General features: G+C 39.0%; 1 protein-coding gene across 2 annotated transcripts in view; it reads right to left on the bottom strand.

Moving 5' to 3' along the window:
- LOC111862163 (tudor domain-containing protein 1) overlaps nt 1-24,529 on the bottom strand; it is a 68,835-nt gene extending 44,306 nt beyond the window's left edge. Inside the window, exons 1-7 of one of the 2 annotated variants that reach the window (XM_023847346.2) lie at nt 24,423-24,529; nt 19,666-19,827; nt 17,023-17,086; nt 11,036-11,142; nt 9,846-10,037; nt 6,239-6,415; nt 5,320-5,409 (exon numbers count right to left, since the gene is read on the bottom strand). In XM_023847346.2, the coding sequence (XP_023703114.1) occupies nt 5,320-5,409; nt 6,239-6,415; nt 9,846-10,037; nt 11,036-11,142; nt 17,023-17,086; nt 19,666-19,805 (770 nt within the window). In that variant the 5' untranslated portion in view covers nt 19,806-19,827; nt 24,423-24,529. The remainder of the gene's footprint in view (nt 1-5,319; nt 5,410-6,238; nt 6,416-9,845; nt 10,038-11,035; nt 11,143-17,022; nt 17,087-19,665; nt 19,828-24,422) is intronic. The other variant, XM_023847347.2, reaches the window with a different exon arrangement.
- Nucleotides 24,530-25,097: the final 568 nt, after the last annotated feature.

Raw genomic sequence — 25,097 nt, 5'->3', positions numbered from 1 at the left:
AGGCCAATCAGTGTTTTGGGCTGAAAAACACATTAAATTGAGTCATGCAGTTGTACTTAATAGAAGTGCCAGACACTGAATCTGCTGAAAGTATGGACACTTTGGAGAGGTCTTGCATAACTGACTTGTAACACAGAGAACAACAGATATCAAATACACAATGCATTCAATGATAGAGGAAACCTGGCAGCAGTGTAGAGCGGACATAACATTTCTCATAAATTGCTGCTAGCAGAATAAGTCATTAGTGCTGATAAATATGTGCCATCAGGTTGTCTGAGCTTGTCACTGCAGCAAGTCACATTAATAGTCAGTCTTTGTTAGAGGTGTCAATAGGTGGTCGACATTTATACCGAACTTCATTACTGAACAGCATGTTTATTGCATAAACTTTTGCAAGGAAAGAAACTTACAGAAAATGTATCCGTAAGTTTTGTCGTAAATATCCTGACTCACCAGTTCCCACAAAATTGTGTGTATCCAAGCTTGTGAAAAAAGTGGCAGGCCACAGGTTCAGTGTGTGACATAAAGAAGCAATCAAAGAGGATTGTGCTGACTGAAGAAAGGTTTCGGGATATTGAGGCACAACTACAGATCAGTCCTCGAAATTTGTTAAGACGCTTAGCACAGGAAACCGATGTTTTGCTAGAATCTCCTTTCACAGCCAAAAAATTAATCAAAATTTGTCTGTATAATGTAACTGTTGTGCATGAGCTGAAACAACCAGATTATGCAGCAAGAATTCGCTTTTGAAACTGGCTGCTGCAAAATGTGCATGATGGCATAGCGGATCCACAGCTTCTGTTCGTGACTGATGAAGTGTGGTTTCACATTAGTAGCCATGCACAAAATGTAAGAACATGGAGCGATGAAAATCCTCATGCTATAAAGCAAGTTCCATTACATAGTGAAAAGGTCGGGGTGTGGTGTGCTGTAAAGTCCTTGGCGAATCATCGGCTTCTTTATTTTTTCATGAAAACGTGAACTCTGACTGCTACTGCTAATGACACTAGTGTAATAATTTCTAGTAAGAATTTAGATGATTTCTGTATGTCACTGAACAGTGTTCTCTCTCATATGAGTATATGGTTTGCTGCTAACAAACTGGTCCTGAATCTAGATAAAACAAATATAATAAAATTTATAACAAATAATACACCTCAATATCCATTAAGCATTGAATATAATAATAAATATATATAGAAGAGTCAGTACACACAACATTCCTTGGCTTACAAATTGATAACCACTTAAACTGGAAATACCATATCGATCAGTTGGTTCTGAAGTTAAGTGGGGCATGTTATGCAGTAAGAGCTTTACTACATGTCAGCAAAATTGATACACTGAAATCAGTTTATTTTGCCTACTCATCTGACAGCAAAATGGTATTTACATTTAAAACAAAAAATTGTTAAAATAATGGTGGGTGTAAAACCTCAAAATTCTTGTAGAGAGTTATTTAAGAGATTACAGATTTTAACTCTTCCATGTGAATATATATTTTCATTATTAAGCTTCATTATAAATAACCAAGAACGTTTTCAGACCAGTTTGGATGTACACAGTGTTAACACGAGAAACAAGCACCATCTCCACAGACCGGCTGCTAACCTCGCATGTTTTCAGAAAAGCGCATATTATTCTGACATTAAAATTTTCAACAATCTACCATCTAGTCTCAAAAGTTTACTGAATGAAAAGGCGCAATTTAAATTAGCACTGAAACGATACTTAATCACACACTCATTCTACTCTGTTGATGAATTCCTACTGTCTAAAAATGACTCGTCCTTTTAAAAGGTCATGTACGTAGCATAAGTTGACAGTACTGACTTATATATGTGGAGGTATTTTTTTGTTGTGTCTCACCTGTACTGTATTTATGGCTTTTGTATTTGTATGACTTGTTCTACATCCTACAGTCATTCTGACTTACTTTGGATCTACAGAATGTAATGTATGTATGTCATACTGTATCTGTTCTTCAATCAGCTGACTGCTGAAGAAAGACAATATTCATATTTTCGGCAAGACAACAGTACAGCACATACGGCTAAGGAAAACATGGCCACAATACGGAAAGTACTTGAAGACTGAATAATAAGCAGAGGACTGTGGCCTCCCTGATCCCCAGATCTCAGTTTTTGTGATTTTTATCTTTGGGGAAAAGTCTACAAGAACAATCCCTGTAGTACTGTAGCTCTGCAGAATAAAATAACAAGCATAACTGGTTCAATTACCATGGACCAACTTCAGAAAGTGTCGCATAATTTATTTATGTGATGTGAGGCACATCTTCAAGCAGAAAGGACTCACTTTCAGCACCTGTTATAAAGCATGATAAGTGTGTGTTTTTTTACAGTATTCTTATAAATGTGTGCATGTGAAGGAATCAGTGACATGACTGCACTCTCGCTAGTGGGGAATGGCACAGTAGTCGTGGAGAAACATTCAATCCGCTCTACACTGCTGTTAGGTTTCCTCTACGGCTGTATTGATGAAACTTACTGCAGTGACAAGATCAGACCACCTGATGGCGCACGTTTATCAGCGCTAATGACTCATGCTGCTATCGGAGGTTACAGCAGCAATCTGTAAGAAATGTTGTGTTTGCTCTACACTGCTGCCAGGTTTCCTCTATCATTGAACGCCCTGTATGTGTCATAACATCAGATACTGGTATGTTACACAGGGTGAGTCAGAAGTCCTTGTGCATCTACTGTAGACAATGAGTATATTCTGAGGCCCTGTACGTTAGTACAGATACATTTCTCACACTTACTTAAGTCACAATAAATAGAGGAAATGTGTGTAGACATGCATCTACACATCTTATCTTGTTTGCAAAGACACAACAATTCAATCAGAGGATGTTCCTAATAAAATTTGCAATGGTTTCCTGCAGTTCATGGACAGTGTGATGGCTGTCTTTGTAAACTGAGCCTTTCATTGCCTCTATGAATGATAAGGAGGGTGTGTAAGATTGGGCAACCATGAAATTTATTGTCCCCCAACAAACTGCACAGTAGCATCATGGAAACATGAGCTGTGTGTGTGCAGTAGCACCAACCTGTTGGCAAATACGTCCTCATTTAAATGTCCAATGAAGTTGTAAAGAATCACTGGACAATAATATTCTGAGTCAACAGTGTCATCAAAGAATAGGGGCTGATTATCCAGTTTTGTCATATGGCACACCACAATTCAACCTTCTTATTGTGTAATGGTGTATCCTTGATCTCATGTGGATTAGTTGCTGACCAAACATAGCTGTTCTGGCCATTGACATAACTGAAGAAATGAAATCATGCCTAATCAGTAAAATTGTGATGTCCAGAACATGGGACATTTCTTCTTTAATTGGACTATCAAGTAACCAAACCTTTACATCCATCTTGGTCTTCCCAAAGCCCCTCCTTACCAGTTTCTTCACTTGTCCATCTTTCCATCTGTGTAACACATTTTCAGTCATGTACCAGTCAATTGGCATGAAATTAAATTTTCCAGTAATATGAACAGATAAAGGTTTGCACATAAACTTCAACTTATTATGTCCATCTCAAAAATGTAGGAAAAACGAAGATCATCAATGTCAGAGAATTCTTCAACCTGCCAAGCAAAACTCCCCCCTCTTTTTAATATGCTTAAGCAACTCATATTCGGCATGAAAGCCCACGTCCTTACTTCTTGAAACTGTGAAATCTGAAAGCAGAACTAGGTTGATAATGTTCTTGCATATGGAGAAAGCACATCTGTTAAAGATTTTCAGCAAACATATGGACCTCACTGCAACATTGTGGGATGCTCTGCACCACTTCTTTCACCTTTAATGCCACATGTCAGGTTATTTTGAGAACGGTTTAGTTTCTTCACATTTGGGTTTAAAAATAAGCATGCAATAAGCATGGTTTGTATCAAAGTGTCTTTGTAATTTTGCTGAAATCACAGTACAGAATGCCAAAGTTTCATAATACATACAGAGAGTCAGGTACATTAGAATCACCAGTACATGTACATTGGAACTGGAGATAGCTGTCATTCTTGTTTCCCTTGGGGTATGCGGTAGCACAACTGGTTGAGGCACTATGCTACAAGCGGGTTTGATTCCCAATGAGGTCACTGATTTTTTGATTGACCTAATCCTTCCAGCCGCACTATGGCCCTGGCCTCTAACAGAAATGAGTACCAGGAATCTTCTTGGGGGTAAATAGCAGCCAGCATGTAGGGTTAAAAACCTCACTGATATCTGTCAGTTGACTGTGTAGAAAATGTGGACACCTCGATGTCTCACAATGCCATGAGCCCCATAAACTGTTACAGGGATAGTTTTTTATTTATATCTCCTTTGTAATCCCATATCTTAAGTACCTATAGCTCCTTTCACTGATAATATGAAGATGACCTTGGGCCATACTTTTTGGCACTATTTCCCTTGTTTGAAAATTACTGTAACAGTTTACAGGTATTCACAGAGTTTCATAGACTTCTCTTGCTTGGATCCTTGGTGTTGTCCTCACACTCTCCTTCTTCAGTGTTAAGCTGTCACAGACTCCCTGGTTGTTAGCTCGCAGGATCTCTGTATAAAGACTTGTTGCAGACTGACTACACAACACTGGCTCCAACTTCTACCTGACTATTGTGAGTGTATTCATTGGGGCAGATACATGTTTTACCATGACATACAGCAATGATTAATCCTGTGACATTTCTGTGATTCCAAGAATCTGCAGTTTCAGGACTGCAGCCATTCTGTCAAGACAGTTATAACTAATAGCACTAAACCTGATCAACAAATAACACCACAGTACTATAAGTCTAGACCATATGAACATTAGGTGCAAAGAGTCTGAATATTTCAGTTGCAGACTCAGGAGTTACACTGTCACCAACTTTAACAGCAAAAAAATATACCATATGCATACCAAAAGCACTTGCCATCAAACTGATCGAACATACATTGTCGCATTAAGACTACACTCAACAATGTCTGATACTTTCGTTTCCTCAAACAAGTATAGCATGCCTGAAGAGTGATAAAGCAAGAACAAAGCTGACTATATCAGTATGAAAGCATGGGCAATGCAAAAATTTGTTTGCCACCATTAGACTTTTCTTGTGAAACCCCTTACATCACCTTCGAGGAACATAGTTTGAAAAACAGTGATGCATTTTATAAAACACTGTTGCAGATAACATATGTAGAAACAAACCTACAAGTTAAAGATCAGAAAGCATATTTCTATGCAACCCCTAAACACTGCAACAAGCAATAATCTAATGTTTCTAAGACCTCAAAAAATTTGATACGTATACTACCTTGCTGGAAAATATCCACGACCCATGGAAACCCAACGTCGACCATTTGGAGAATTTGCAACAAGGTTTCCTCCTTTCTGCATAATCATCCTGTGAATGAAACGTAAAAGATGTCGTGAAACACTTAGAACACAGTATTGCATATGAGTCTGTAAAAGCTAATCAACACTAATGAACTGACACATCCTGTGACAGGCTACATCACTGCTAAGCACTTTTTTTGAATGAGTACCAATTCAGAAAAAATAAAAACGCTTAATAATGCTTAACATTTAAGTTTTAAATGTTTTTTTTTATTTTTTTATTTTAAAAATTGGGTGTGTTGCTTATTCGATGGTGCACGGTATTCGAGAAAATATAGTACACAGTTCTCAAATTACACAAGATACTATTATACATTATCATTGTTTATATTCATCATGATAACTGCGTAACTACAGCTTCTGTCCAAAGTGCTACTACACATTTATATCTGCTCTCCTCTTTGGAAAGTGTAGTATATGTCTCATATTTGGGCTTTAAAATCTGGAAATTTACAACCCAATACTTTTTATACAATAGCAGCTTTCGGGTTTGAATATTATTTGTTGAATGCAATGCATAATGCAGCTCAAACCCATAAGCTAATTATATTTACATACATATATATACTATATCAGGGATATGGAAATGTAAGAAGAAGAAGAAGAAGCAGAAGAAACTAACAAAATGTCTAGTAATGGACCAAATCTCTATCCCTGTTGGTCTTCATTGTGTTAATAGATTGGTAATGCTGCCTGGTGGCAGAAGACGCTCTTCTTCGGCAGATATAAAATATTACTCGTTACACTGATTCCAGTGAATGACAGCAAGGGTTACCTGTTTATAAATTAAGAAATATACAATTACACAACCCTCCTACACAAACATCATTATATACCTGTTTGTTTCATCATACATTCCAGGCACATGGGGTGAGAAGTAACTCATATTTTCATCGGCATCCTCCCCATTCAAGGAGTCATCACTGTGCAAAACGAGTTGTTCAAACTTTCCTGGACGACACCCGGCTCCCATTTGCCGTGGCAATGGAATTCCACGACCTCGCCCAAGGCCCCTGAAAATACATACAGAATCCCAAGAGATCTGAACATTTTGTGTTTCAGGCAGGTGTATGTTTAATATACACAGTGTGTCCAGGTTCTGTGTTCATTAAAAATATAAGACATGAATTATTTTCAAAATTTCACTCTTTTTATTCAAAATAGTCTCCTTTTGAATCAATACATAGTTTGAACTGATTGAAGTTTTCAAAAACAGTCACTGTACTCCTTTTGTGGAATCACATTTAAAACTGCAGTAGATTCCTTTTGGATATCCTGGATGGTGTTGTGATGGTCTCCTTTCATCGCCAACTTAACTTTTGGGAACAACCAGAAATCTGCTGGAGCCAAATCTGGTGAATACAGAGGATGATCAAGGACTGCGATCCCTTTTCCGGCCAAAAAATTGCACATGATCTTCGATGTGTGGGGTGGGGCATTGTTGTGGAGGAGTGACCAGGAACCTTGCTCTTGATATTGAGGTTGAATTTGAAGAATTCTCGCCCACAAACGATTGAGGACTCCGAGATAATAATCAGAATTCACTGTTTGACCTTCTGGCAGAAATTCCTTGTGAATGATTCCTTTGGAATTGAAGAAAACACGTTAGCAGTGTCTTTACTCGAATCCTTTGCATGGTTTCAGCTTCTTTGGGCTCAACCATGCTGCACTCTACCGCTTTGTGAGAGGCTCATATTGAAAACGCCATGTCTCGTCACCAGTAACAATCGATCTTGTAAATTTTCTCTCACTTTGGGCCAACCATAACGTCTTTGCAGTGTTCCACTCTGGCATGTTTTTCATTGCCTGACAACACGTGCGGTACAAACCGTGCAGACCTTCCATTTGCCTAAATCCTTGGTCAAAATTTGACGCACAGTACTTTTGGTATTCCCAAAAGCTCCTCGATGAGTCTTACAGAAACATATCTGTCTAATGCAAGGATTTTGGTCACTTTTTCACATTTTCTTCAGTGCGACTTGTTCTTGGCTTTGATGCACGTGGAGTGTCCTCAAGGTCCTCCCTGCCATCACGAAATGCAGCATACCATCGAAAATGTTCAAGCGACTCAAACAATCACTGCAGTACACACTTTTCATCATTTTGTATGCTTCTCTGGCTATTTTGCCTATCTTCAAACAAAATCTGATGTTGGCTCTCTGTCCAACCGCCATTTTCTGACGAGCTTCAGAACAGTACTGTTACATTCAAGGTCAGAACACATGATGCAGTGATGTTTGCACTTTGAAATTATTGACAGCCACAGCTGAAACTTAACGCCACAACTTGCCAACAGATGGCATTGTAGGGCAAAATTAAAAAAGAAAAGAAAAGAGTTCTAATGGATCCTGGACACACAGAGTACGCACTTCCTTTCATATAAAAAAACAGTGCACAATACACACCTCATCTGTCTGATCCAAATCACAAGTCACAAATAAATGCTGCATATATACATTAGGCTGTCACTGAGCAATACATATTTTCAGTATTTTCAGTTGTTTACTGTACCTTTTTCAGGAGTGCATTAAAGAATTATGCACAAATTTTGCCAGCAGTTATACTTCCTTCTTTCTAATTTGTAAGAGGAACACTGTTATTACAGATAAATTACAGGAATAACAGCAGGAAACAAAACTAAATGAGAAGAAAATAAATGTTAAATCATTTCATTTTCTGTTGAACTCCTTTTTCTTTTCTACCTTTATGCTAAACAGTATCTGCTTTTCAGGCATAATTTTACACTAACATTATTTCAATATTAACAGAACTTGACACTTTTGATCAAGAAAAGTTTCCAGTTAATCCAGGTTAAACTTTATTATTAATATAAATGAAGGCCAAAACTGATCTTGCAGCCCCGATCATATTCTATGATACATATGTAATGGCCGTCTTGTAGTGCACTCAATTTCATATGTCGCTTCTTACTACATGTTTCGGCAACATAGTGCCATCTTTGGGTTCATTATTTATGCTAAGTTATTACATTGTTTGCCATCTTGTGTCTTTCATAAAATTATTTAGAAAGTACATTATTCGTCAACTATAATAAAATTTGTATATACTAAAACTTAAGATTTTTCATTTATATGTCTAAATTCAAACTTGCGTATAGTATGGTTCATCCACTATGGGAGTCCTTTCTGTATGTACTGTGTCTGTGATGTGTCCTTCCTTTTTGGCTGTAAGCCATATTCTATGATTTTATTACAGAGAACCGATGGTATCTGGTATCGTGAAGAGAAAGCAATCACTGAACAATGAAATACAAGCAAAGTTGGTAAAGGAATTACCTTTTTGAAAAATATATCTAATCCTCATTTCATCAGCATGGCAAGTTCGAAGGACATTACCTAATTAAATGACAACTATACAGGGTAAAACTGAAGTTTGAAGCTTCAGTGTTTAGCGCTCCTACTTCACCTTTGGGAGATCGTGTTCAATTCGTAACGCAGAGGCCAACTATGTCAAGGGTGTGCTCATTCCTCAAGGAAATTGTTGGCAGCATATGCTAACAGGCTGCTCCTACTTCTATTACATCCTTTCAACATTTCATTTAAAAGAAATCTACTTGAGACACTATAAATGAATAAACTAAGTACATTATACACTGTAAAGCTGTTTCTGATAAGTAGACAGATATTCAGGTGATCAATCACAGGGTATGCTTACATATTTCGAGTACATGTTTGACAAGGACAAATGGAACCCTTTCGGAATGGTACAAATACAAAACTCCAATCAACATATTTTTCATATGAATATTCAACAAGAGTGTCAAGCTGTATTCCTACGGAATACACATACCTTTCAAATGTGCACCTAGCATTTTTAAATGCCCCACTGGCCTTGATGTTCATTATTGTAAACACAAATGTACTATTTAAAGACTAAACACACTACAGATACAACACTCAACAGCCAGAAATTATTTTCTTTTGTAGTTTGTAAGCCCTAAAAGTGCCTGGTGTGAAAATCTTCAACTTTACAGAGGTGTAGGAATTAAAGCTAGCATCTGTGAAGTTAAATATCCGAAAAAAATTTCTACTGGAATTTGTAATCTTCAACAGATCTCAATTTTATGTCATGCTCTGAATTCTTTGCATGATGAACCATTTTTTACAAATCAGTACAATTCAATTTGAGCTTCATACAAAGCAGGAGTTATACTGGGTTGATATGAAGCAAACTAAATTACAGCGCTAACTTCTCCAGCATCAAATTTAGTAAAAATCTGCTAATCAGATTCACAGATCAGATAAAGAGAGTCTCCTGTACATGCACTACCTCCATGAAAAGAACAAAAAAATTCAATATCCTTAGTACTTAAGTGAACACCAAATCAAAGAGGTGAGTGTCAGCAAAACAACAAACACAATCATACAAGGTTTCCTAGCGGGATCATAACTAGAAAAGTGCAAGGATAGGTATTTACATTACCTGTTGAAGGGAACAAATGGAATTCTTTCAGACTGCACTGGATAAGGTTCTGAATCCAAAACTCTTCTCAATAATTCATCATCTTCTCGTTCTTTACGAATGCGTTCTTTCTCAGCTGCACTGCGGGCAAACTGCACTCTAAAGTAAAATGGTGGTGCATTGTTCAGTTCTCGGATAGCAAGTTCTGCCTCCCTAGAAAATGAAACAAATACAAAACATTTGATATACAGTACAGTAGAAGTATTTATGAGCGTCCTTCCTTGATGCAGTGAATAAGTTGTAACCTGAGTAATGGGATGCACTTTGTCAATCAACTCCATTTTTGGGAAACTGGCTTTAAGTGCAGTTAAAATGTGACTTAGAACAAAACACATTCTTAAATTTCACACTTTAAAGTTAAACCTATGAAGTATGTGGAGATGGTGCAACACAAAACAGAGAATCAGAAAAGTGCAATACCTGAGTTTGGTCAGACAGTGGAAATAAAATATTCCAGTACTCTCCAGGAATATGATGGCATACACTTCTACCAGACAACATGGCAACATATTCCAAAAGATATTAACCCCCAAGAAACAGTAATCTATTTCCTCCATTTATCAGAGCAGCAACTACTCTTCATACTCACCACTGTGAGAACCTCAAATATAACGTGTATTCACATCTGCCCTTGTGGTTCTCCCTTCCATCTGTACCAACTGCACTTGCAGTGTTTCTTTCAAAGTTCTTTATGGCTAGCAGTCTGTAACTTCTACACTGAGCAGGTTGCCCCTGCCAAGCTTCAAACACTGAGACATGCTATTTTCACTGCCGATGCTCTAATACCCAAATTACAGCAGGATAACTGTTATGTCAGTACTGGGTAAAATGAAAAGAAACAGAGACTCTTTACTCTTCAGCTAGCAATTAACTGAACGGATTTCTAATTGCTTTCAAGGTATCACGTATACAGGACTGGGATAAGTCATATCTACATATTCACATGCCTTTTCAATGGCGTTAAAATGGTATTTGCCTTAATATTTCATCATGATTAGTTAAGTTTACCAAAGAAAATTATCACTAAGTAATACAAATATAGCCAGATAAAAAAAAAGCTTTATATATATATATATATATCTTCCAGGACTGCAATACTGCAACAGTCAAAATAGGTATACGTGCACTGTTATGTAATTTATTTATGTTACCTCTGAGTTGCATATGAAACAAATGCCCAACCAGGACCATAACCTGGAGGATGCCTGTATACATCCAATGGATCTCCAAAATTCAGGAAAACATTTATAATACCATTCTGGAAGGAAAGAAACATAATGCAGTACTAATTACATTACATTATAATACATTACAATCAGTAATTATAACAGTACCCAAAATTGCAATGTCCATCTGTCTCCACAGCGTATCCCTTATAAGGGCCATTTTGTATCCATTTCTCCCCACTGGCTAAGAGCAAGTTCCTTTTCTTTACTCTCTCTCCTTTGGTTTCATTATCACCTTCCTTGTAGCATCCTTATATAACTAAGCCTATTTCTGAACCTATAGACTTCAGCCCTGAAGATGGAGGGAGCATGCTCCTCCAAGACATTGGTACCCACCTACAAAACTATACACAGCCCACGAGACCATGATCTTAAATAACAGAAATTGATGATTAATTTCTGTGCACAATTTAAAATTACACAGATTCCAAAAACATTAATCTGCACACCTTCAATGTGTTTCAAATTGTTAACATGGGGTGGGGAGTCATGCAGAATCTAAGAGTTATATTTATTATTTAGCATGTTACAAATGGCCACCATGCATTACATTTATACAAAATTTACCTTAAAAACAGTAAATTTTCTGAACTCTGTTGCCAAAAAAATTTCAGTACCATGTCATTACCATAGCTAATGTCATCCTCAAACTTCAGCAGTATGCATGGCCACGGGCATTCAATACACAAGGGGAGAGAGATGGCCTTTAATGGCATGCTGTTCATATAAAATACCATGAAATCTACCAGGAAAGTTATTGGATGGGAAAGACACATTGAAATGCTAATACCATATGTCTATATCATTCCACACGCAGAAAAGTGTTGTATTGGCGAGATAAAAGCTATGAAATTAGTTTCAGGCTATCATAGCAAAGAATTGTCACGCAGTAACTCTGTATATGATCACAAGTTAGACATGTGTGAGCAGTACTGTGTATATTCTGTGAGTACTGGTTATATTTTGTTGTGGATATGTGATATGTAGACCTGCTGCTAGGCAATGACCATGAAAGAAGCAGCTATACGTGGTCTGTCCAAAAAAAAAAAAACCGAACTTTCTTTTTAAAACATTTATTGATAAGTTTACAACTTAATAAGACTTGTCTCCTTCAAAGGACTCCCCTCCACTGTCTATACACTGCTTCGAACGTTTTTTCCAATTCTGGAACGCATTTTGCAATTTTCTTCNATAATAATAATAATAATAATAATAAAAAGATCAACACCACCTCCATGTTTGCTTTTTTTTTTGTTGCAGTGACAATTTTTCCACCCACCGTGACAATTGAGCTTTTGTTTTGATATGGTACCCATACACCCATGTTTCATCACCTGCTACATTTTTCAGAAACTTTTTGGCAGCATTTGATTGATCAAACAGCTGACCGTGACATGGTTCACTTTTTGCTCATCTATCAAAAGATGTGGCACAAATTTCGCAGCAACACAATGCATCTCCAGTTTTACAGTCAAAATTGTGTGGCATGAACTTTTACTGAAGCCTACTTCTTCAGAAACTTCACGGACAGTTAGGCGGCGATTTTCACGAATCACAGCACGCACTTTCTCAACATGATCATTGTCCGTTGATGTGGAAGGCTGTCCAGGTTTGGAATCGTTTTCGGTGGACGTGCTACCAGATCTGAAACTTTGGTACCATTTGCTAAATTGTGTACAGCTTAAACAATCCTCTCCATAAGCTTGCTTCAACATCTGAAAAGTTTCTGTAAAACTTTTTGCCAATTTGAAACAGAATTCCACACAAACACATTGCTCTTCAAGGTCCTTCATCTTTCAACTTGCAAAAATCGCAAAAGGCACAAGAGACAGGTTCACTCTACTGCATGTACTCGATGACTAACTGATGTGGCGTGATCAGGCAGGTGTCAGGTTAAAGCTTAAGGTCACTGCTACACAGCGCCACTGTTGCGAGTCACCTGTGTTGGTTCATTGGCCAACATTTAACAAGTTCAGTTTCTTTTTGGACAGACCACATACAACAGCAGTGGCTAAGTAAGAGCTTCGCAAACAAGCAGTTTCCATGGGAAGAATGGCACAGCAATAATGGAATGGTGTTTTCTTTGCGGTCCGTGGTGATATGTTATCAGCAGGACAGTTAGTGAGAGTCAGCTAAGTTGAGTTAGTTGGTGAGTGACTGAGTTGGTCAGTCAGTCAGTCAGCTCAAGAACTGCTGAGGTTTGGTAATTGTGAGCTATTGGTGTTAACAGCTGCTAGTTGAGGCCAGGGATAGTTTCAGAACCTAGAAGAAGGGGAACATCTGCCATGGCAAGCTGTGAGCCAGCTGTGGCAAGAAGACAGGACTGGTAACATGGGTGTGTGTGTGTGTCTGTGCATGCGTGCTCACGTGCGTGTAATAGTGAACTGCTGCGTGTAGTCATGTGCTGCATCAAAGAGTCTAATAAATTCAATCACCAATCCAAAACCTGTTTGTAGTCACTCATATGTGTGACAATATATTGAAAACCCAGACATAATAACTCCAGCCACCTATACAAACCTAAACTATCACACATTAACTTATTAACAGACTACACACTATATAATATACAAAACAGCAAAACTAACAAAGATGAAAACTACAAACAACATTTTATATAATAACTAATACAGACATGGCCAAGTCATAAATCTCCCAGAAAGATCTCTCACCACAAACAAACATCAACACTCAAAAAACAAAGTAGGCCAAATACAAAGAAAAAGAAATGAGGACATTGACAATACTGTTTCAAGTTGCAAACATAAAAACAGCATTTCACATGAAAAACAACAGGAAATATTTTATAAGGGGCAGTCAAATGAAAACAGGTCACCACGTATAACTCACATCGCACGCAAGTTGGTAACACTGGAATTTGCTTATGGTATGAACATCTGGTGGGGACTTACGAAAGCACAGTGACGTGCCATTGCATACTAGTTGTCTGTTTACTGTGCTGGAAGTAAGGTTTGCACTATGTGTGGTCGTCCAACATCAGTAATGGAGGTGGGCAAAGAAGAACAACCAAGTGTGGTGCGCTTTTTGACTGCTGAAGGAGTAGGAGGACTATAAATTCATCGTTGCATGTTTGTTGTTTATGGCGAACACAGAATGTCACTTTCGTGTGTGCTGGCGTGGCATAAGAGATTCTGGGAGGGACATGTGTCACTGCAAGATGATGCTCGCCCAGGACAGGCTCACCGTGTCATCACTCCTGATGTTATTGCTGCATTGGATGGTCATCTCCGAGCAAACTGATGGATCACTGTGGAAGAAATTAGAATTTTGATGGGAATAAGCCACGGTTCCGTACACGCCACTGTGACAAAACACCTGCTGTACCGCAAAATCTGCGTGCAGTGGGTTCCACATCAACTCATGGAGGAACAGAAGACTCACAGAATGGCTGCATCACTGGGTCACTTGCAATGATACCATGAGGAAGAATATGCTTTTCTGTCCTGTATTGCCACTTGGGACGAAACTTGGTGCCACCATTTTCAACCTGAGAGCAAATGGCAGAGCCAACAGTGGAAACACATGAATTCTCCGCTACTGAAGAAATCCAAAGCTGTACACACAAGTTCTCGTAAAGTGATGATGTTCTTCTTCGACTGCAAGGGCCTTTGCTTGTCAAATTTCTCAAGCATGGGGCCAGAATCAGTGCACAGCACTATGAAGAAACTTTGCAGAAACTGAGAGGTGCCAATAAAGTCAAAATGCCCTGGAATGCTATCGAGCGGCATTATTCTTCTTCATTATAATGAGCGTCCCTACACTGCCAACTCTGTGAGGAATACGCTACAGAGATTTGGTTGGGAAGTGCTTCAACATCCCCCTTACAGTCCAGATCTCTTCCCATGTGATTTTCACATTTTTGGAGACCTGAAGAGAGACATTTGTGGACATCAGTTTGCATTGGACAAAGATGTGTGTGGTTGGGTAAAAATGTGGTTCCGCAGACAGCCCACAAGCTTTTTCAAGGATGGGATTGACCGTCTTATCTCCCAGTAGGTTAAAGTATTAACCGTTTAGAAGATTACTTTTGAGGTAAGAAATGTTCTTTAATATGTTTTGGCAATGTATGAGTATACAAATTATTGCACCTAAACTGTCCATTAAGATATACCGAACAGGATGACACCAGGTACAGAAAGCATATCCAAGCAGTATAATAACAGAACTCCAGATACTTCGCCTTCACAAACAAACATGTTCCCATGGCAACAATAGAGAAACTGCTGAAAACAATGTTTCTTACATGGTCCGTGCAAAGATGTTATAAGCAGGATAACTGGAGCTCATTAACATGTTTAACATGTAAACTGTAAATATCCTTTATATTATGACAAGTGACTTGCTACTGCAGACAATGATTCTGACAAAGGACACTCCCGTCCTCTCATTAGAGAGGGCGCCCCACAATAACAAGACCGAAACTGTCAAATAGTAATAAATATCTGGTCATAAGCCTCAGATTGGGCTCGATACCAAGACTGACAGACTGAACGACCGTTAGTAGCAATGTGACTTTGAAGTTATCATTAGTTGTGGTGTATTAGCCAGTGGGCAATGTAGTTGGTTGAGGCACTATGCTACAAGCCAGAAGGTTGTGGAATCAAATCCCACTGAGGTGGATCTTTTCAATTTACCTAATCCTTCCAGCCACACTATGGCCCTGGGGTTGACTCAGCCTCTAATAGAAATGAGTACTAGGAATATTCTTGGGGGTAAAGGGTGGCCAGCGCGTAGGGCTGATAACCTTACTGCCATCTGTGAGCTGAATGTCTAGAAAATGTGGGAACCTCAACATTTCACAACCCTATGGGCCTCCATGACCTGTTACAGGGATACCTTTACTTTTTACTTACAGTTAATTATGAATCCACATCAGTTTAGAATACTGCCTTGAGTCCAAACTGGTGGTCTGAGAAGTGGAGTTCCAATTGTTGCATTCAAAACAAACTTCAGAGGAATACAATTCTACCCAAACAACCAAACTATAATTTGTCATATTACATGCTATCATCACAACCGTTTAGAACTAAATCACTGCAAGAGTGGTGTAAAAGACAGAACCAACAATTAAATGGTTAAACCACATGCGACAGGCTACAACAATGTAGAATTTACTTATAAAGATATGGAAGGTTTCCTTTCTACTCAAAACAAAGCGAGGATGTCCATACAGACTATGTAAGATTTGAGGCTTTCACGGCGGTGACTATGAAGAAAGCAGTCTTCTGGGATTTGGCACCGTGTATATGTGGTGTTAACCGATGTTTCGGAGGAACGTATCGCCCCCATCTTCAGGGTAGAAGAAAAAGTATAAGAAATCTGCAAGCGACAACACCGTGAGAAACGGTAAAGCAGACTGCAGTAAAGCAGTCTTCTACCCTGAAGATGGGGGCGATACGTTCCTCCGAAACGTCGGTTAACACCACATATACACGGTGCCAAATCCCAGAAGACTGCTTTCTGCATACAGACTAGTTCAGTAAAATATGTCTGCCTGCACTGTTAAGTTCTTCTTCACTGACACCATTACTTCCAGGGCACAAAATTGATATATTGATGAAAAGCGTAGAATCAACAATGCCATCTTTCCTGACATTTCCTTAATTAGTGATGCAATGCCATAAGTTTCTTTTGTACAGAAACAATGTTACAGTCTAAATGCACATGACTCATGCCCCCCCTCCACAAACAACTCTAAATTTCACTCTCTTCTAAATAATTATATTTGAAGTTGTGTTTATATTACTTCTAATAAGGAATGACTTTCTTTGGAATCATGAAGCTTATAACAGATAGAATTCTTGTACTAGTATTTTCATTTTACCAGTGATTTCAACAGGCTGTTCTCTAGTTTCTTGATAAAATATGGATGAAAGCTGAAATTCAATTACCTCAGATAACTGGGCAGGAATGTTCATTACATGTAATTTGAACACGGAATTTTCTCTTTCCAATCTGAAAATAAGAACACCCTTTGACAATAAATTGAAAACAATCATAACTGAATTTACAGCTGTTTACTCTTCCTATTGTCAGTGACCTGATTAAGCCATTAAGGAAGTTCATAGTACAAACATCATGACTTAACTCTCTGCTTCTAATATATCAGTAACACATTAAAAGTCTGAAATTAAAATGGTCTTCTCCTTCTGTGAGTAATGCAGCAAAACAATAAAACCTTATCGAAAATGTAAATACTTGAAAAATACTTTCTCTCAGCATCAAGCTTTAGCATTTTAAATGACATAAATTAAGTGCTAAACTTGCTGGTGTTCGAGGAGTTGGGTCTCTTAACGTATTTATGTGAACCACCTCAAAAGTGATGATCCTGACTTTTCTCTGTGAAATCATATTACAACTCATGTGCTTCAGACAAGGACAGCTTAAAGTATAGCTGCCTGTGCTTGATTAAGCACATGCCATAAAAATGGATGAGAGTGGAGGCACAGCTCCAAGTATTTTTAACCTGAGCACCAGATGGGAGTGACTGGACAGCTTCATGCCTCCTGCTGTTTTACACCTAGAATACAGCTCTCAGCACCCACTGGAGAGAATGCTCTGTGGGCATATCTACAGAAACTCCCAAATGGTATATCTCAAGATTAGAGCACTCTTCAAAATGAATTACACATAATGTCAAAACAGAACAAAAAGTTCATTAAACCATATTCAGAATGAACCTATACTATATATCTGAACTTTTTGTCAGAACCAAACAAATGACAACCATATTGCTTTTAACCAAAGTGTACAAAGGTCAGAGCTCCTCTAGTGTAGATATATGCTACTCTAGCAGGAACATTTCAACTCATGCACTCTAACCTTTAATTACCGTATTTACGCATGTATAGGCCGCACATTTTTTGCCAAAAATTCAAGAGGAAAACTGGGGTGCGGCTTATGTTCAAAATCACACTTCATTTAAAAAAAAATTATGTTCATAATTAGTATTGTCGCGTATTGGGCGTATATCGCGACAAACAACTTCACGCCGTATTTTATATAGCGAATTTTATTTCACATTCGCACCTACAATCACCCAAATTACAGATTTACGATTACTGCTATCTGCAGTATCACAAATAGTGCACTCCAAATGCCACAAGACAACCGACTAGTTGCTGGCTAACTCGGAACTAACTCGGAGGTAGCTCGAGGACTCACTCGGCGGTAGCTCCAGGACTCCAGGACTAACTGACTGACTGGCCATGAACAGCCTTCGCTGCTCCTTATGTAGCCTTGATCGGACAATTGTCGTCTGGTGCCATGTTGCTAGCCACGCTGTCCGGAGTTGTTGACTGCTGCCTAGCAACCGCGATATCCCTCGGTGACGTCACCGCTGTTGATTCGCTTTGCATAGCTTCAAGGTCGCGGGGACTCAGCTAACGTCGGCTCTGCTCGGCTCACTTCGGCTCCGCTCGTGATGTCACCGCGCGTTGTGCGTTGCATAGCTACCAGAATGCGGGGTGATTACTCGCCTATTACTCGAGCGCTACGTTACCGCTACGTGCAGCTGGGGAGGGAGGGGTCAACATGTCACACTATAATAATTTCTACTCCTGAAATAATATTCCAAGAAAATTATTTTTTCTATAATTTCTGTCCGAAAATTGTGCTGCGGCCTATACACGCACGCGGCCTATACATGCGTAAATACGGTAGCTAAGCAATGTGTCAGAAGATAGCTTTTAAACCAATTTTCAACTAACTGAGAATAAAATATATCATGAAGAAAAAGGAGTCTAGCTTACAGGTTAAAGTAACTGTAAACATAAACATGAATTGCCTTTACTGTCACATCAAATGTGAACAGAAACAATTACGACTACTGACTATAAGCCACAAAGATAATGGCACTCAGTGTGGCAAAGCAAATGAAAGGCCTGATATCGGAGTCTTCAGGGGACATTTTTTTGGCAGAATGTTCTTATGAACATTCATCAGATGATGATTTCCCCCATATATCAGGCAGAAATACTCCTCACCTTCTGTCCTGTAATGACTCTGTATGTTTTTACTTATTCATGACTAGAAGATTTTTCTATTTGGATCTGTAACATCCTGAAAATTATGCCACAATCTTCCTCTTACTCCTACACAACTACTTTTCACACAGGCATCATATATCAGTACTTGTCCCAGTATGCATCTTGCACAAGGCATCTTTATATAAGAATAACATGACTGATGCAATAATGCCTAAGATTATGGCTAGCAGACATGTAACTCATCAGTCTGCTTCACAGTAATTGCTCAGCAACTTCTTCGGGCAACCATGAAGAGAAAGTGAAATGCATATACAAACTTGTTTCATATTCACTCTTTATCAGCACAAATCTGCATGGTCCAAACTGAAGCAAGGGTCATCTGCCTCTCACTCCTCAGTGACCAAATGATTTTCAATTAACCTTTAAGTGCTGTATAGTACAAAGTTTACCCAAATGTTTCATCCAGATACTGTGACATAGGCTAACCAGACCAAATAATCAGAATCATCTTATGGCAGCATGAAACCTAAGCCTGTACATATGTACCTGGTGTAGCAAGGTTGCAATTGGCGATCCAGTCTTGAACCTGGACCATGAGCATAATTATTAAAATTGGGATCATAATAATCAGTACTCATTGGGTCCCAGTCTGGAGCTTCATGCTGAAGTAGAGAACGTTTTGCCATTGTGTACAGAGATGCGCAGTTCCTGAAATGTGAACATAAAATAATAATCAGTACTCATTGGGTCCCAGTCTGGAGCTTCATCCTGAAGTAGAGAACGTTTTGCCATTGTGTACAGAGAAGCGCAGTTCCTGAAATGTGAACATAAAATAATAATCAGTACTCATTGGGTCCCAGTCTGGAGCTTCATGCTGAAGTACAGAACGTTTTGCCATTGTGTACAGAGAAGTGCAGTTCCTGAAATGTGAACATAAAATAATAATCAGTACTCATTGGGTCCCAGTCTGGAGCTTCATGCTGAAGTACAGAACGTTTTGCCATTGTGTACAGAGAAGTGCAGTTCCTGAAATGTGAACATAAAATAATAATCAGTACTCATTGGGTCCCAGTCTGGAGCTTCATGCTGAAGTACAGAATGTTTTGCCATTGTGTACAGAGAAGTGCAGTTCTTGAAATGTGAATATAAAAGCAGTAAGCACAGAACGCTTTAATTCATACATTAGCAGCAACAACAAAAACAGAGGAGCATGCTGATTCAAGTGCATTTCCTTCTTATTTCATGATCCTGTCAGAATCTACGCTATATCAACTTAAAAATTGGAAAGGATCTGAAAGGAAGTAACTGTAGCCTAATCAAGGTACTATCCTAGCATTTGCCTGGAGGTACTGGGAAAGCCATGAAAAGCCTCAGTTGGAGTTCTGGCTGAGATCTGAACTGAGCACCTACTGAAGGCAAGTTCAAAGCATTACTGCTACACCAATCCACTTGTATTCAAGTGGCAATGCTTCTCACTTATATTCAGGAAGTGCCTAACTCTAGTTTGAAGCTGCCATCTATCCTTACCGAAAGAAGATTCTGAGTTATAACACTATAGGTATAGTTCTGCAAGTGGTTATCAATATTTCAAAGGAATCAACTGCCCCATCTTCAGTGCCTGTCCTGAAGAGAGAGGTAGTAGCATGCCATGAGGCCAGCTGGGACCAGTAGTGGAGGTTTGCCTGTCTGTATTGGTAGATGAAGGCAGCTGGATGCTCTGCCACAAGTAAGCCAAGAGAAGGCACCCAAGATCAAGAGTAACAGGTCCATTTGCTATATACAGGAAATTAGAGCTTGCTGAAAGTGCCAATCACAGATGGAGGATATCTGCAAGCAGGCACCACTGTTGAGGGACTTCACCAGCTGCTGGAGTGTTGGCATCGAGCTCAACATGACTGTGGAAGGGGAAGCTGTCCCTATCTTCCTTGGCACTTTTCTGTCAGAAGGGGTGGTACATATTATATGTGCCTAACAAAGAGCTAAAGAATGGGACAAATCTAAAGCTCTAANAGCATGCCATGAGGCCAGCTGGGACCAGTAGTGGAGGTTTGCCTGTCTGTATTGGTAGATGAAGGCAGCTGGATGCTCTGCCACAAGTAAGCCAAGAGAAGGCACCCAAGATCAAGAGTAACAGGTCCATTTGCTAAGGGAGGGATCTGGCTTGCCCTGGGAATGAATGACGCCTCGGTCAAAGTTCTCACAGCTCAGAATTTCAAGTCATTTTACAAAATGCAAAGGTAGCATTTCAACTGGATGGATAAAAAAGGAGGCTAGGGCATCTCATAAACTTGGTCTCTGACATTAAGGGAGGAACATAGACTGAGGGTGTTTGAGAACAGGGTGTTGAGGAGAATATTTGGACCGAAGAGGGATGAAGTGACAGGAGATTGGAGAAAACTACATAATGAGGAGCTTCATAATTTGTGCTATTCTCCAAGTATAATTAGAATGATCAAGTCAAGGAGGATGAGGTGGGCAGGTCATGTAGCACGAATGGGGGAGACGAGGAATGTGTATAGGATATTGGTGGGAAAGCCAGAAGGAAAGGGGCCACTGGGACCTTCGGGTTACATAAAATGCTGGGAAATTCTTGAGTAGCTGCAGAATTGGTGGCTCCTCAAGAAGGGCTCAGCTCCATGAGTAAGTAAGTAAGAGCATCTCATATGAATACAGGTATGCGACTTTTCTTTCTGCAGGTTATTTGCAATGGAGCGAAGTGCCTACTTACGTACTGAGTGGAAGGCTAACTGTGGAACACACAAATATACCCTAATACAGGCACCATGGGCCTTTAGAAGCAGGATAAAAAGTTTAGAAGGCTGTCAAGGTTCACTGTTTTACTGCACCTCTGCAGAATAATCCAGGATGTGTTTCTACCCCTCAGGTATAGATGCTACACCAATTCCACTTCTCTGTAGCATGGATGTGGTGGCAGTCCTTGAGACATTTAAGGCCATAGCAGAATGGTTGTGGTGTGTTCAGCATTGTTGCACTGTGACTCAGTGGATCCTCCACTGTCTAAGCAGATGATGAAGTCATTAATTATTGCAGGGAAAGGTGCCTGGCCCTAGTTCTGGGATGCAATTCTAACTCCCACTGAGCTGTGTGACAAATTCTAGAGGTAGGGTACTACAGATTAATTTTTTTTCACTTAGTGAAGGGTGAAGTCCAACTGGGTCCACTCGGGAAGGCGGCAACTGATTGGCCTATTGTAGCCTGCCCAGGGTGATTATGATGATGGAGAATTTGGTGGAATGAAGATTGGCAGGGGAAACTTAAGGGGAAAACCGGCCCCAGCGCCATTTTTTCCATCACAAATCCCACTTGACCAGACCCGGGATCGAACCTGGGCCGCAGCGGTGGGAAGTCAGCGACTAACCGCTTCAGCTATGGCATGGCCTACAGATTCAGTTACTAAATCAAGGAGAGGAGCCTACCTTCTTCAATGTGGGAAGGCAAGAAACTACTGACATAACACGACTGCATATAATTAAAAGGGGAAAAACTCCAAAAAGTAAATGGGAAAAATGGTGCATTTGGAGGTATGTAAAAATACCTGCATTAGTGAAAAATATAGTGTGTCAGTGTTTGCTTTGTCTTTGACAGCTAAATCACCCAACCATTCACTACTACTTTTGGTCAACTAAAGTAAAGGATCTCTGTTTTACAGTGGTGAGCTGGACTATGATAATTATGATATTCTGTTGCCAGATGAGGAACAAGAAAGGGCACGTATTTCTGATAAAGTCTTTTTTCTGTAGACAATCGGCCAAAAACATTTTCTCTAGACTGCAACACTGCTTAGTGCATATTATTATTCTAATGCACACTGTTTGTGGAGTAGCACTGCTTCCTGTGTAGGTACACCACCATAAGTTAAATTTATAACAGACCTTTTGCATCCTTATAGTAACTCCTAAAACTGGACTCCTATCCAACCTTATAAATATACTTTGTATGAACAATGGTAATATGTATACAGCTTTCTGAATGCAACAGTCTAGTGATATTTTCTCTCATACACTCTACAGCAAAAACACACACACACAAAATGATAACAGAGAACCAAAATTGAAAACTTCGATCAGTACGAAAACAAAGTACAGTTAAACAGAATAAATATATAAAAAACAACAGTCTTTGAACTCTGACCCTAATGAAGAAAGGAGCACTAATTTTTATTTTAAAAGATTCTGAATTTGGGAATTTTAACTTTATTACTAACTTCCACAATTATGAAGCTCACAGTGCACCAGCTTGAAAAATAAAACAATAAAGGTACTTGACAATTAAAATAATGACTGAAATATGCTGTACTGAAAGCATCACAATATCCAGTGCCACTGTGGTCAATTAATGAAACCACAATCAAAAAGATGTCACTGAATGATGGGTACAAAAAATGGTGTACATAATATCATTAACATAACGGTATGCTGCAATACAGAACTTGTGTGAGCAAGTTGTGAAAACCAATCATTCATGATTTAAGGGGCAGTCCAAGTTAATATTCCCAGAAACAGAGTACGACCAAACACAATAAAAATATCTGCTACAACTTCTTTGGTGCCATCAACATCTGTTACCAACTTGTAAAGATATGAACTTCAAATATTCTTAAGACCAGGTTATGGAAGCAAGAGATATTTTACAGAGCGTTAACACTGACTCTCTTCATATCCATCCTAAAGCTTGAGGAAGCGCGTTCCACCAAAAGACGTTTTAACTGCTACCAGGTTAGAATCATGAACACTACAAGCCATTACTTAATGTAACTGTAAATCAAATGTACTTGGTTGTAAGGAACGGCAAAAATCCGGAAATATAAAAAAAAAAGACTGAATATCTGTGTATGGATACAGGTGCTGCCTCTCCATCAATTATCAAAAAATATATAAACTTACTAAACACAAAAAAGAGGTTAAGAACGAGCAATAAGGGCAACACTGCATCTGTAATGATGGGTTACGTATAAATTACAGCTACAGACTTCACAGCGGAAGTCAGGTTGTAAGTGTAAGAACATGTTCGTGGCCCAACACTTATCCCACGTGTTCAGGCGCCACACTTGTGTATCTGTAAAAACCTGCCGACAACATTACTCAAAACCTATGGCTAATTTAAAAAAATACCCTACTGTTATAACTACTATTCAAACGCTGAACTATCGTAAGGGCAAAAACGAATCCAAAAATAAAAGTTAGCTTCTGATCAGCGTGTTTTCAGACCGCTGAATAACAGTATTACGTGTCTATGTCATATATCAGATACAAAACTTATGAAATTCTACATGTGCAACTTACTAATATAAAGAAACCAGCAGAAGAAAAAACAAACCAATACAATAATCAAAACTACGGACAGACAAACCAAAACCGCCTATCCGCCGATATTCACACGCTTACCAAATGTGATTTTAATCACCTGCTTTCATGGCCTTCAAGGCTACCACCCGTAGACCAAACAACAGGTATTCTGTGACGTCTGTGACCACGACCGCTGAGGGGCGAATGGTTCCAAGGGCACTACGATTAGTACTCACATGGTAAGGGTACATTGAATGTTACAAAAAATAGTACGAAAATTGTTACTGAAAATTAATTTGAAAATACTTTTTTTCCACAGTATATAAAAGATAGGCATTTTGAACAAGCCCTAACACATTTATCAACCTCATTCATCCATGCTACTTATCTGACCATTGTCTGCCTTCTCCCGCCAAGAATCAGGGTAAACAATCAGTTGTAAAAAGGACCGTCCCCGGGCAAAATCCCGTTAAAGAGTTCGCAATCTGGTGATTGTCTCCAGATCGGGTGTTTAATAAGATATCTGGTGCCAAATTTTTTATTTTAAAAGTTTTTGAAATTATGGTGATTTTCATGAAAATGGTGATAAAACTGGTGTCTCAGGTCAGCAAGAGCTTACTGAACATTGGTTGGATGAAAGAGAAATACATTATTATAACTCTGAAAACTATT

Source organism: Cryptotermes secundus, unplaced genomic scaffold (assembly GCF_002891405.2).
Source record: "Cryptotermes secundus unplaced genomic scaffold, Csec_1.0 scaffold859, whole genome shotgun sequence".
NCBI lineage: Eukaryota > Metazoa > Arthropoda > Insecta > Blattodea > Kalotermitidae > Cryptotermes > Cryptotermes secundus.
This window is presented reverse-complemented; position numbering and strand designations above follow the sequence as displayed.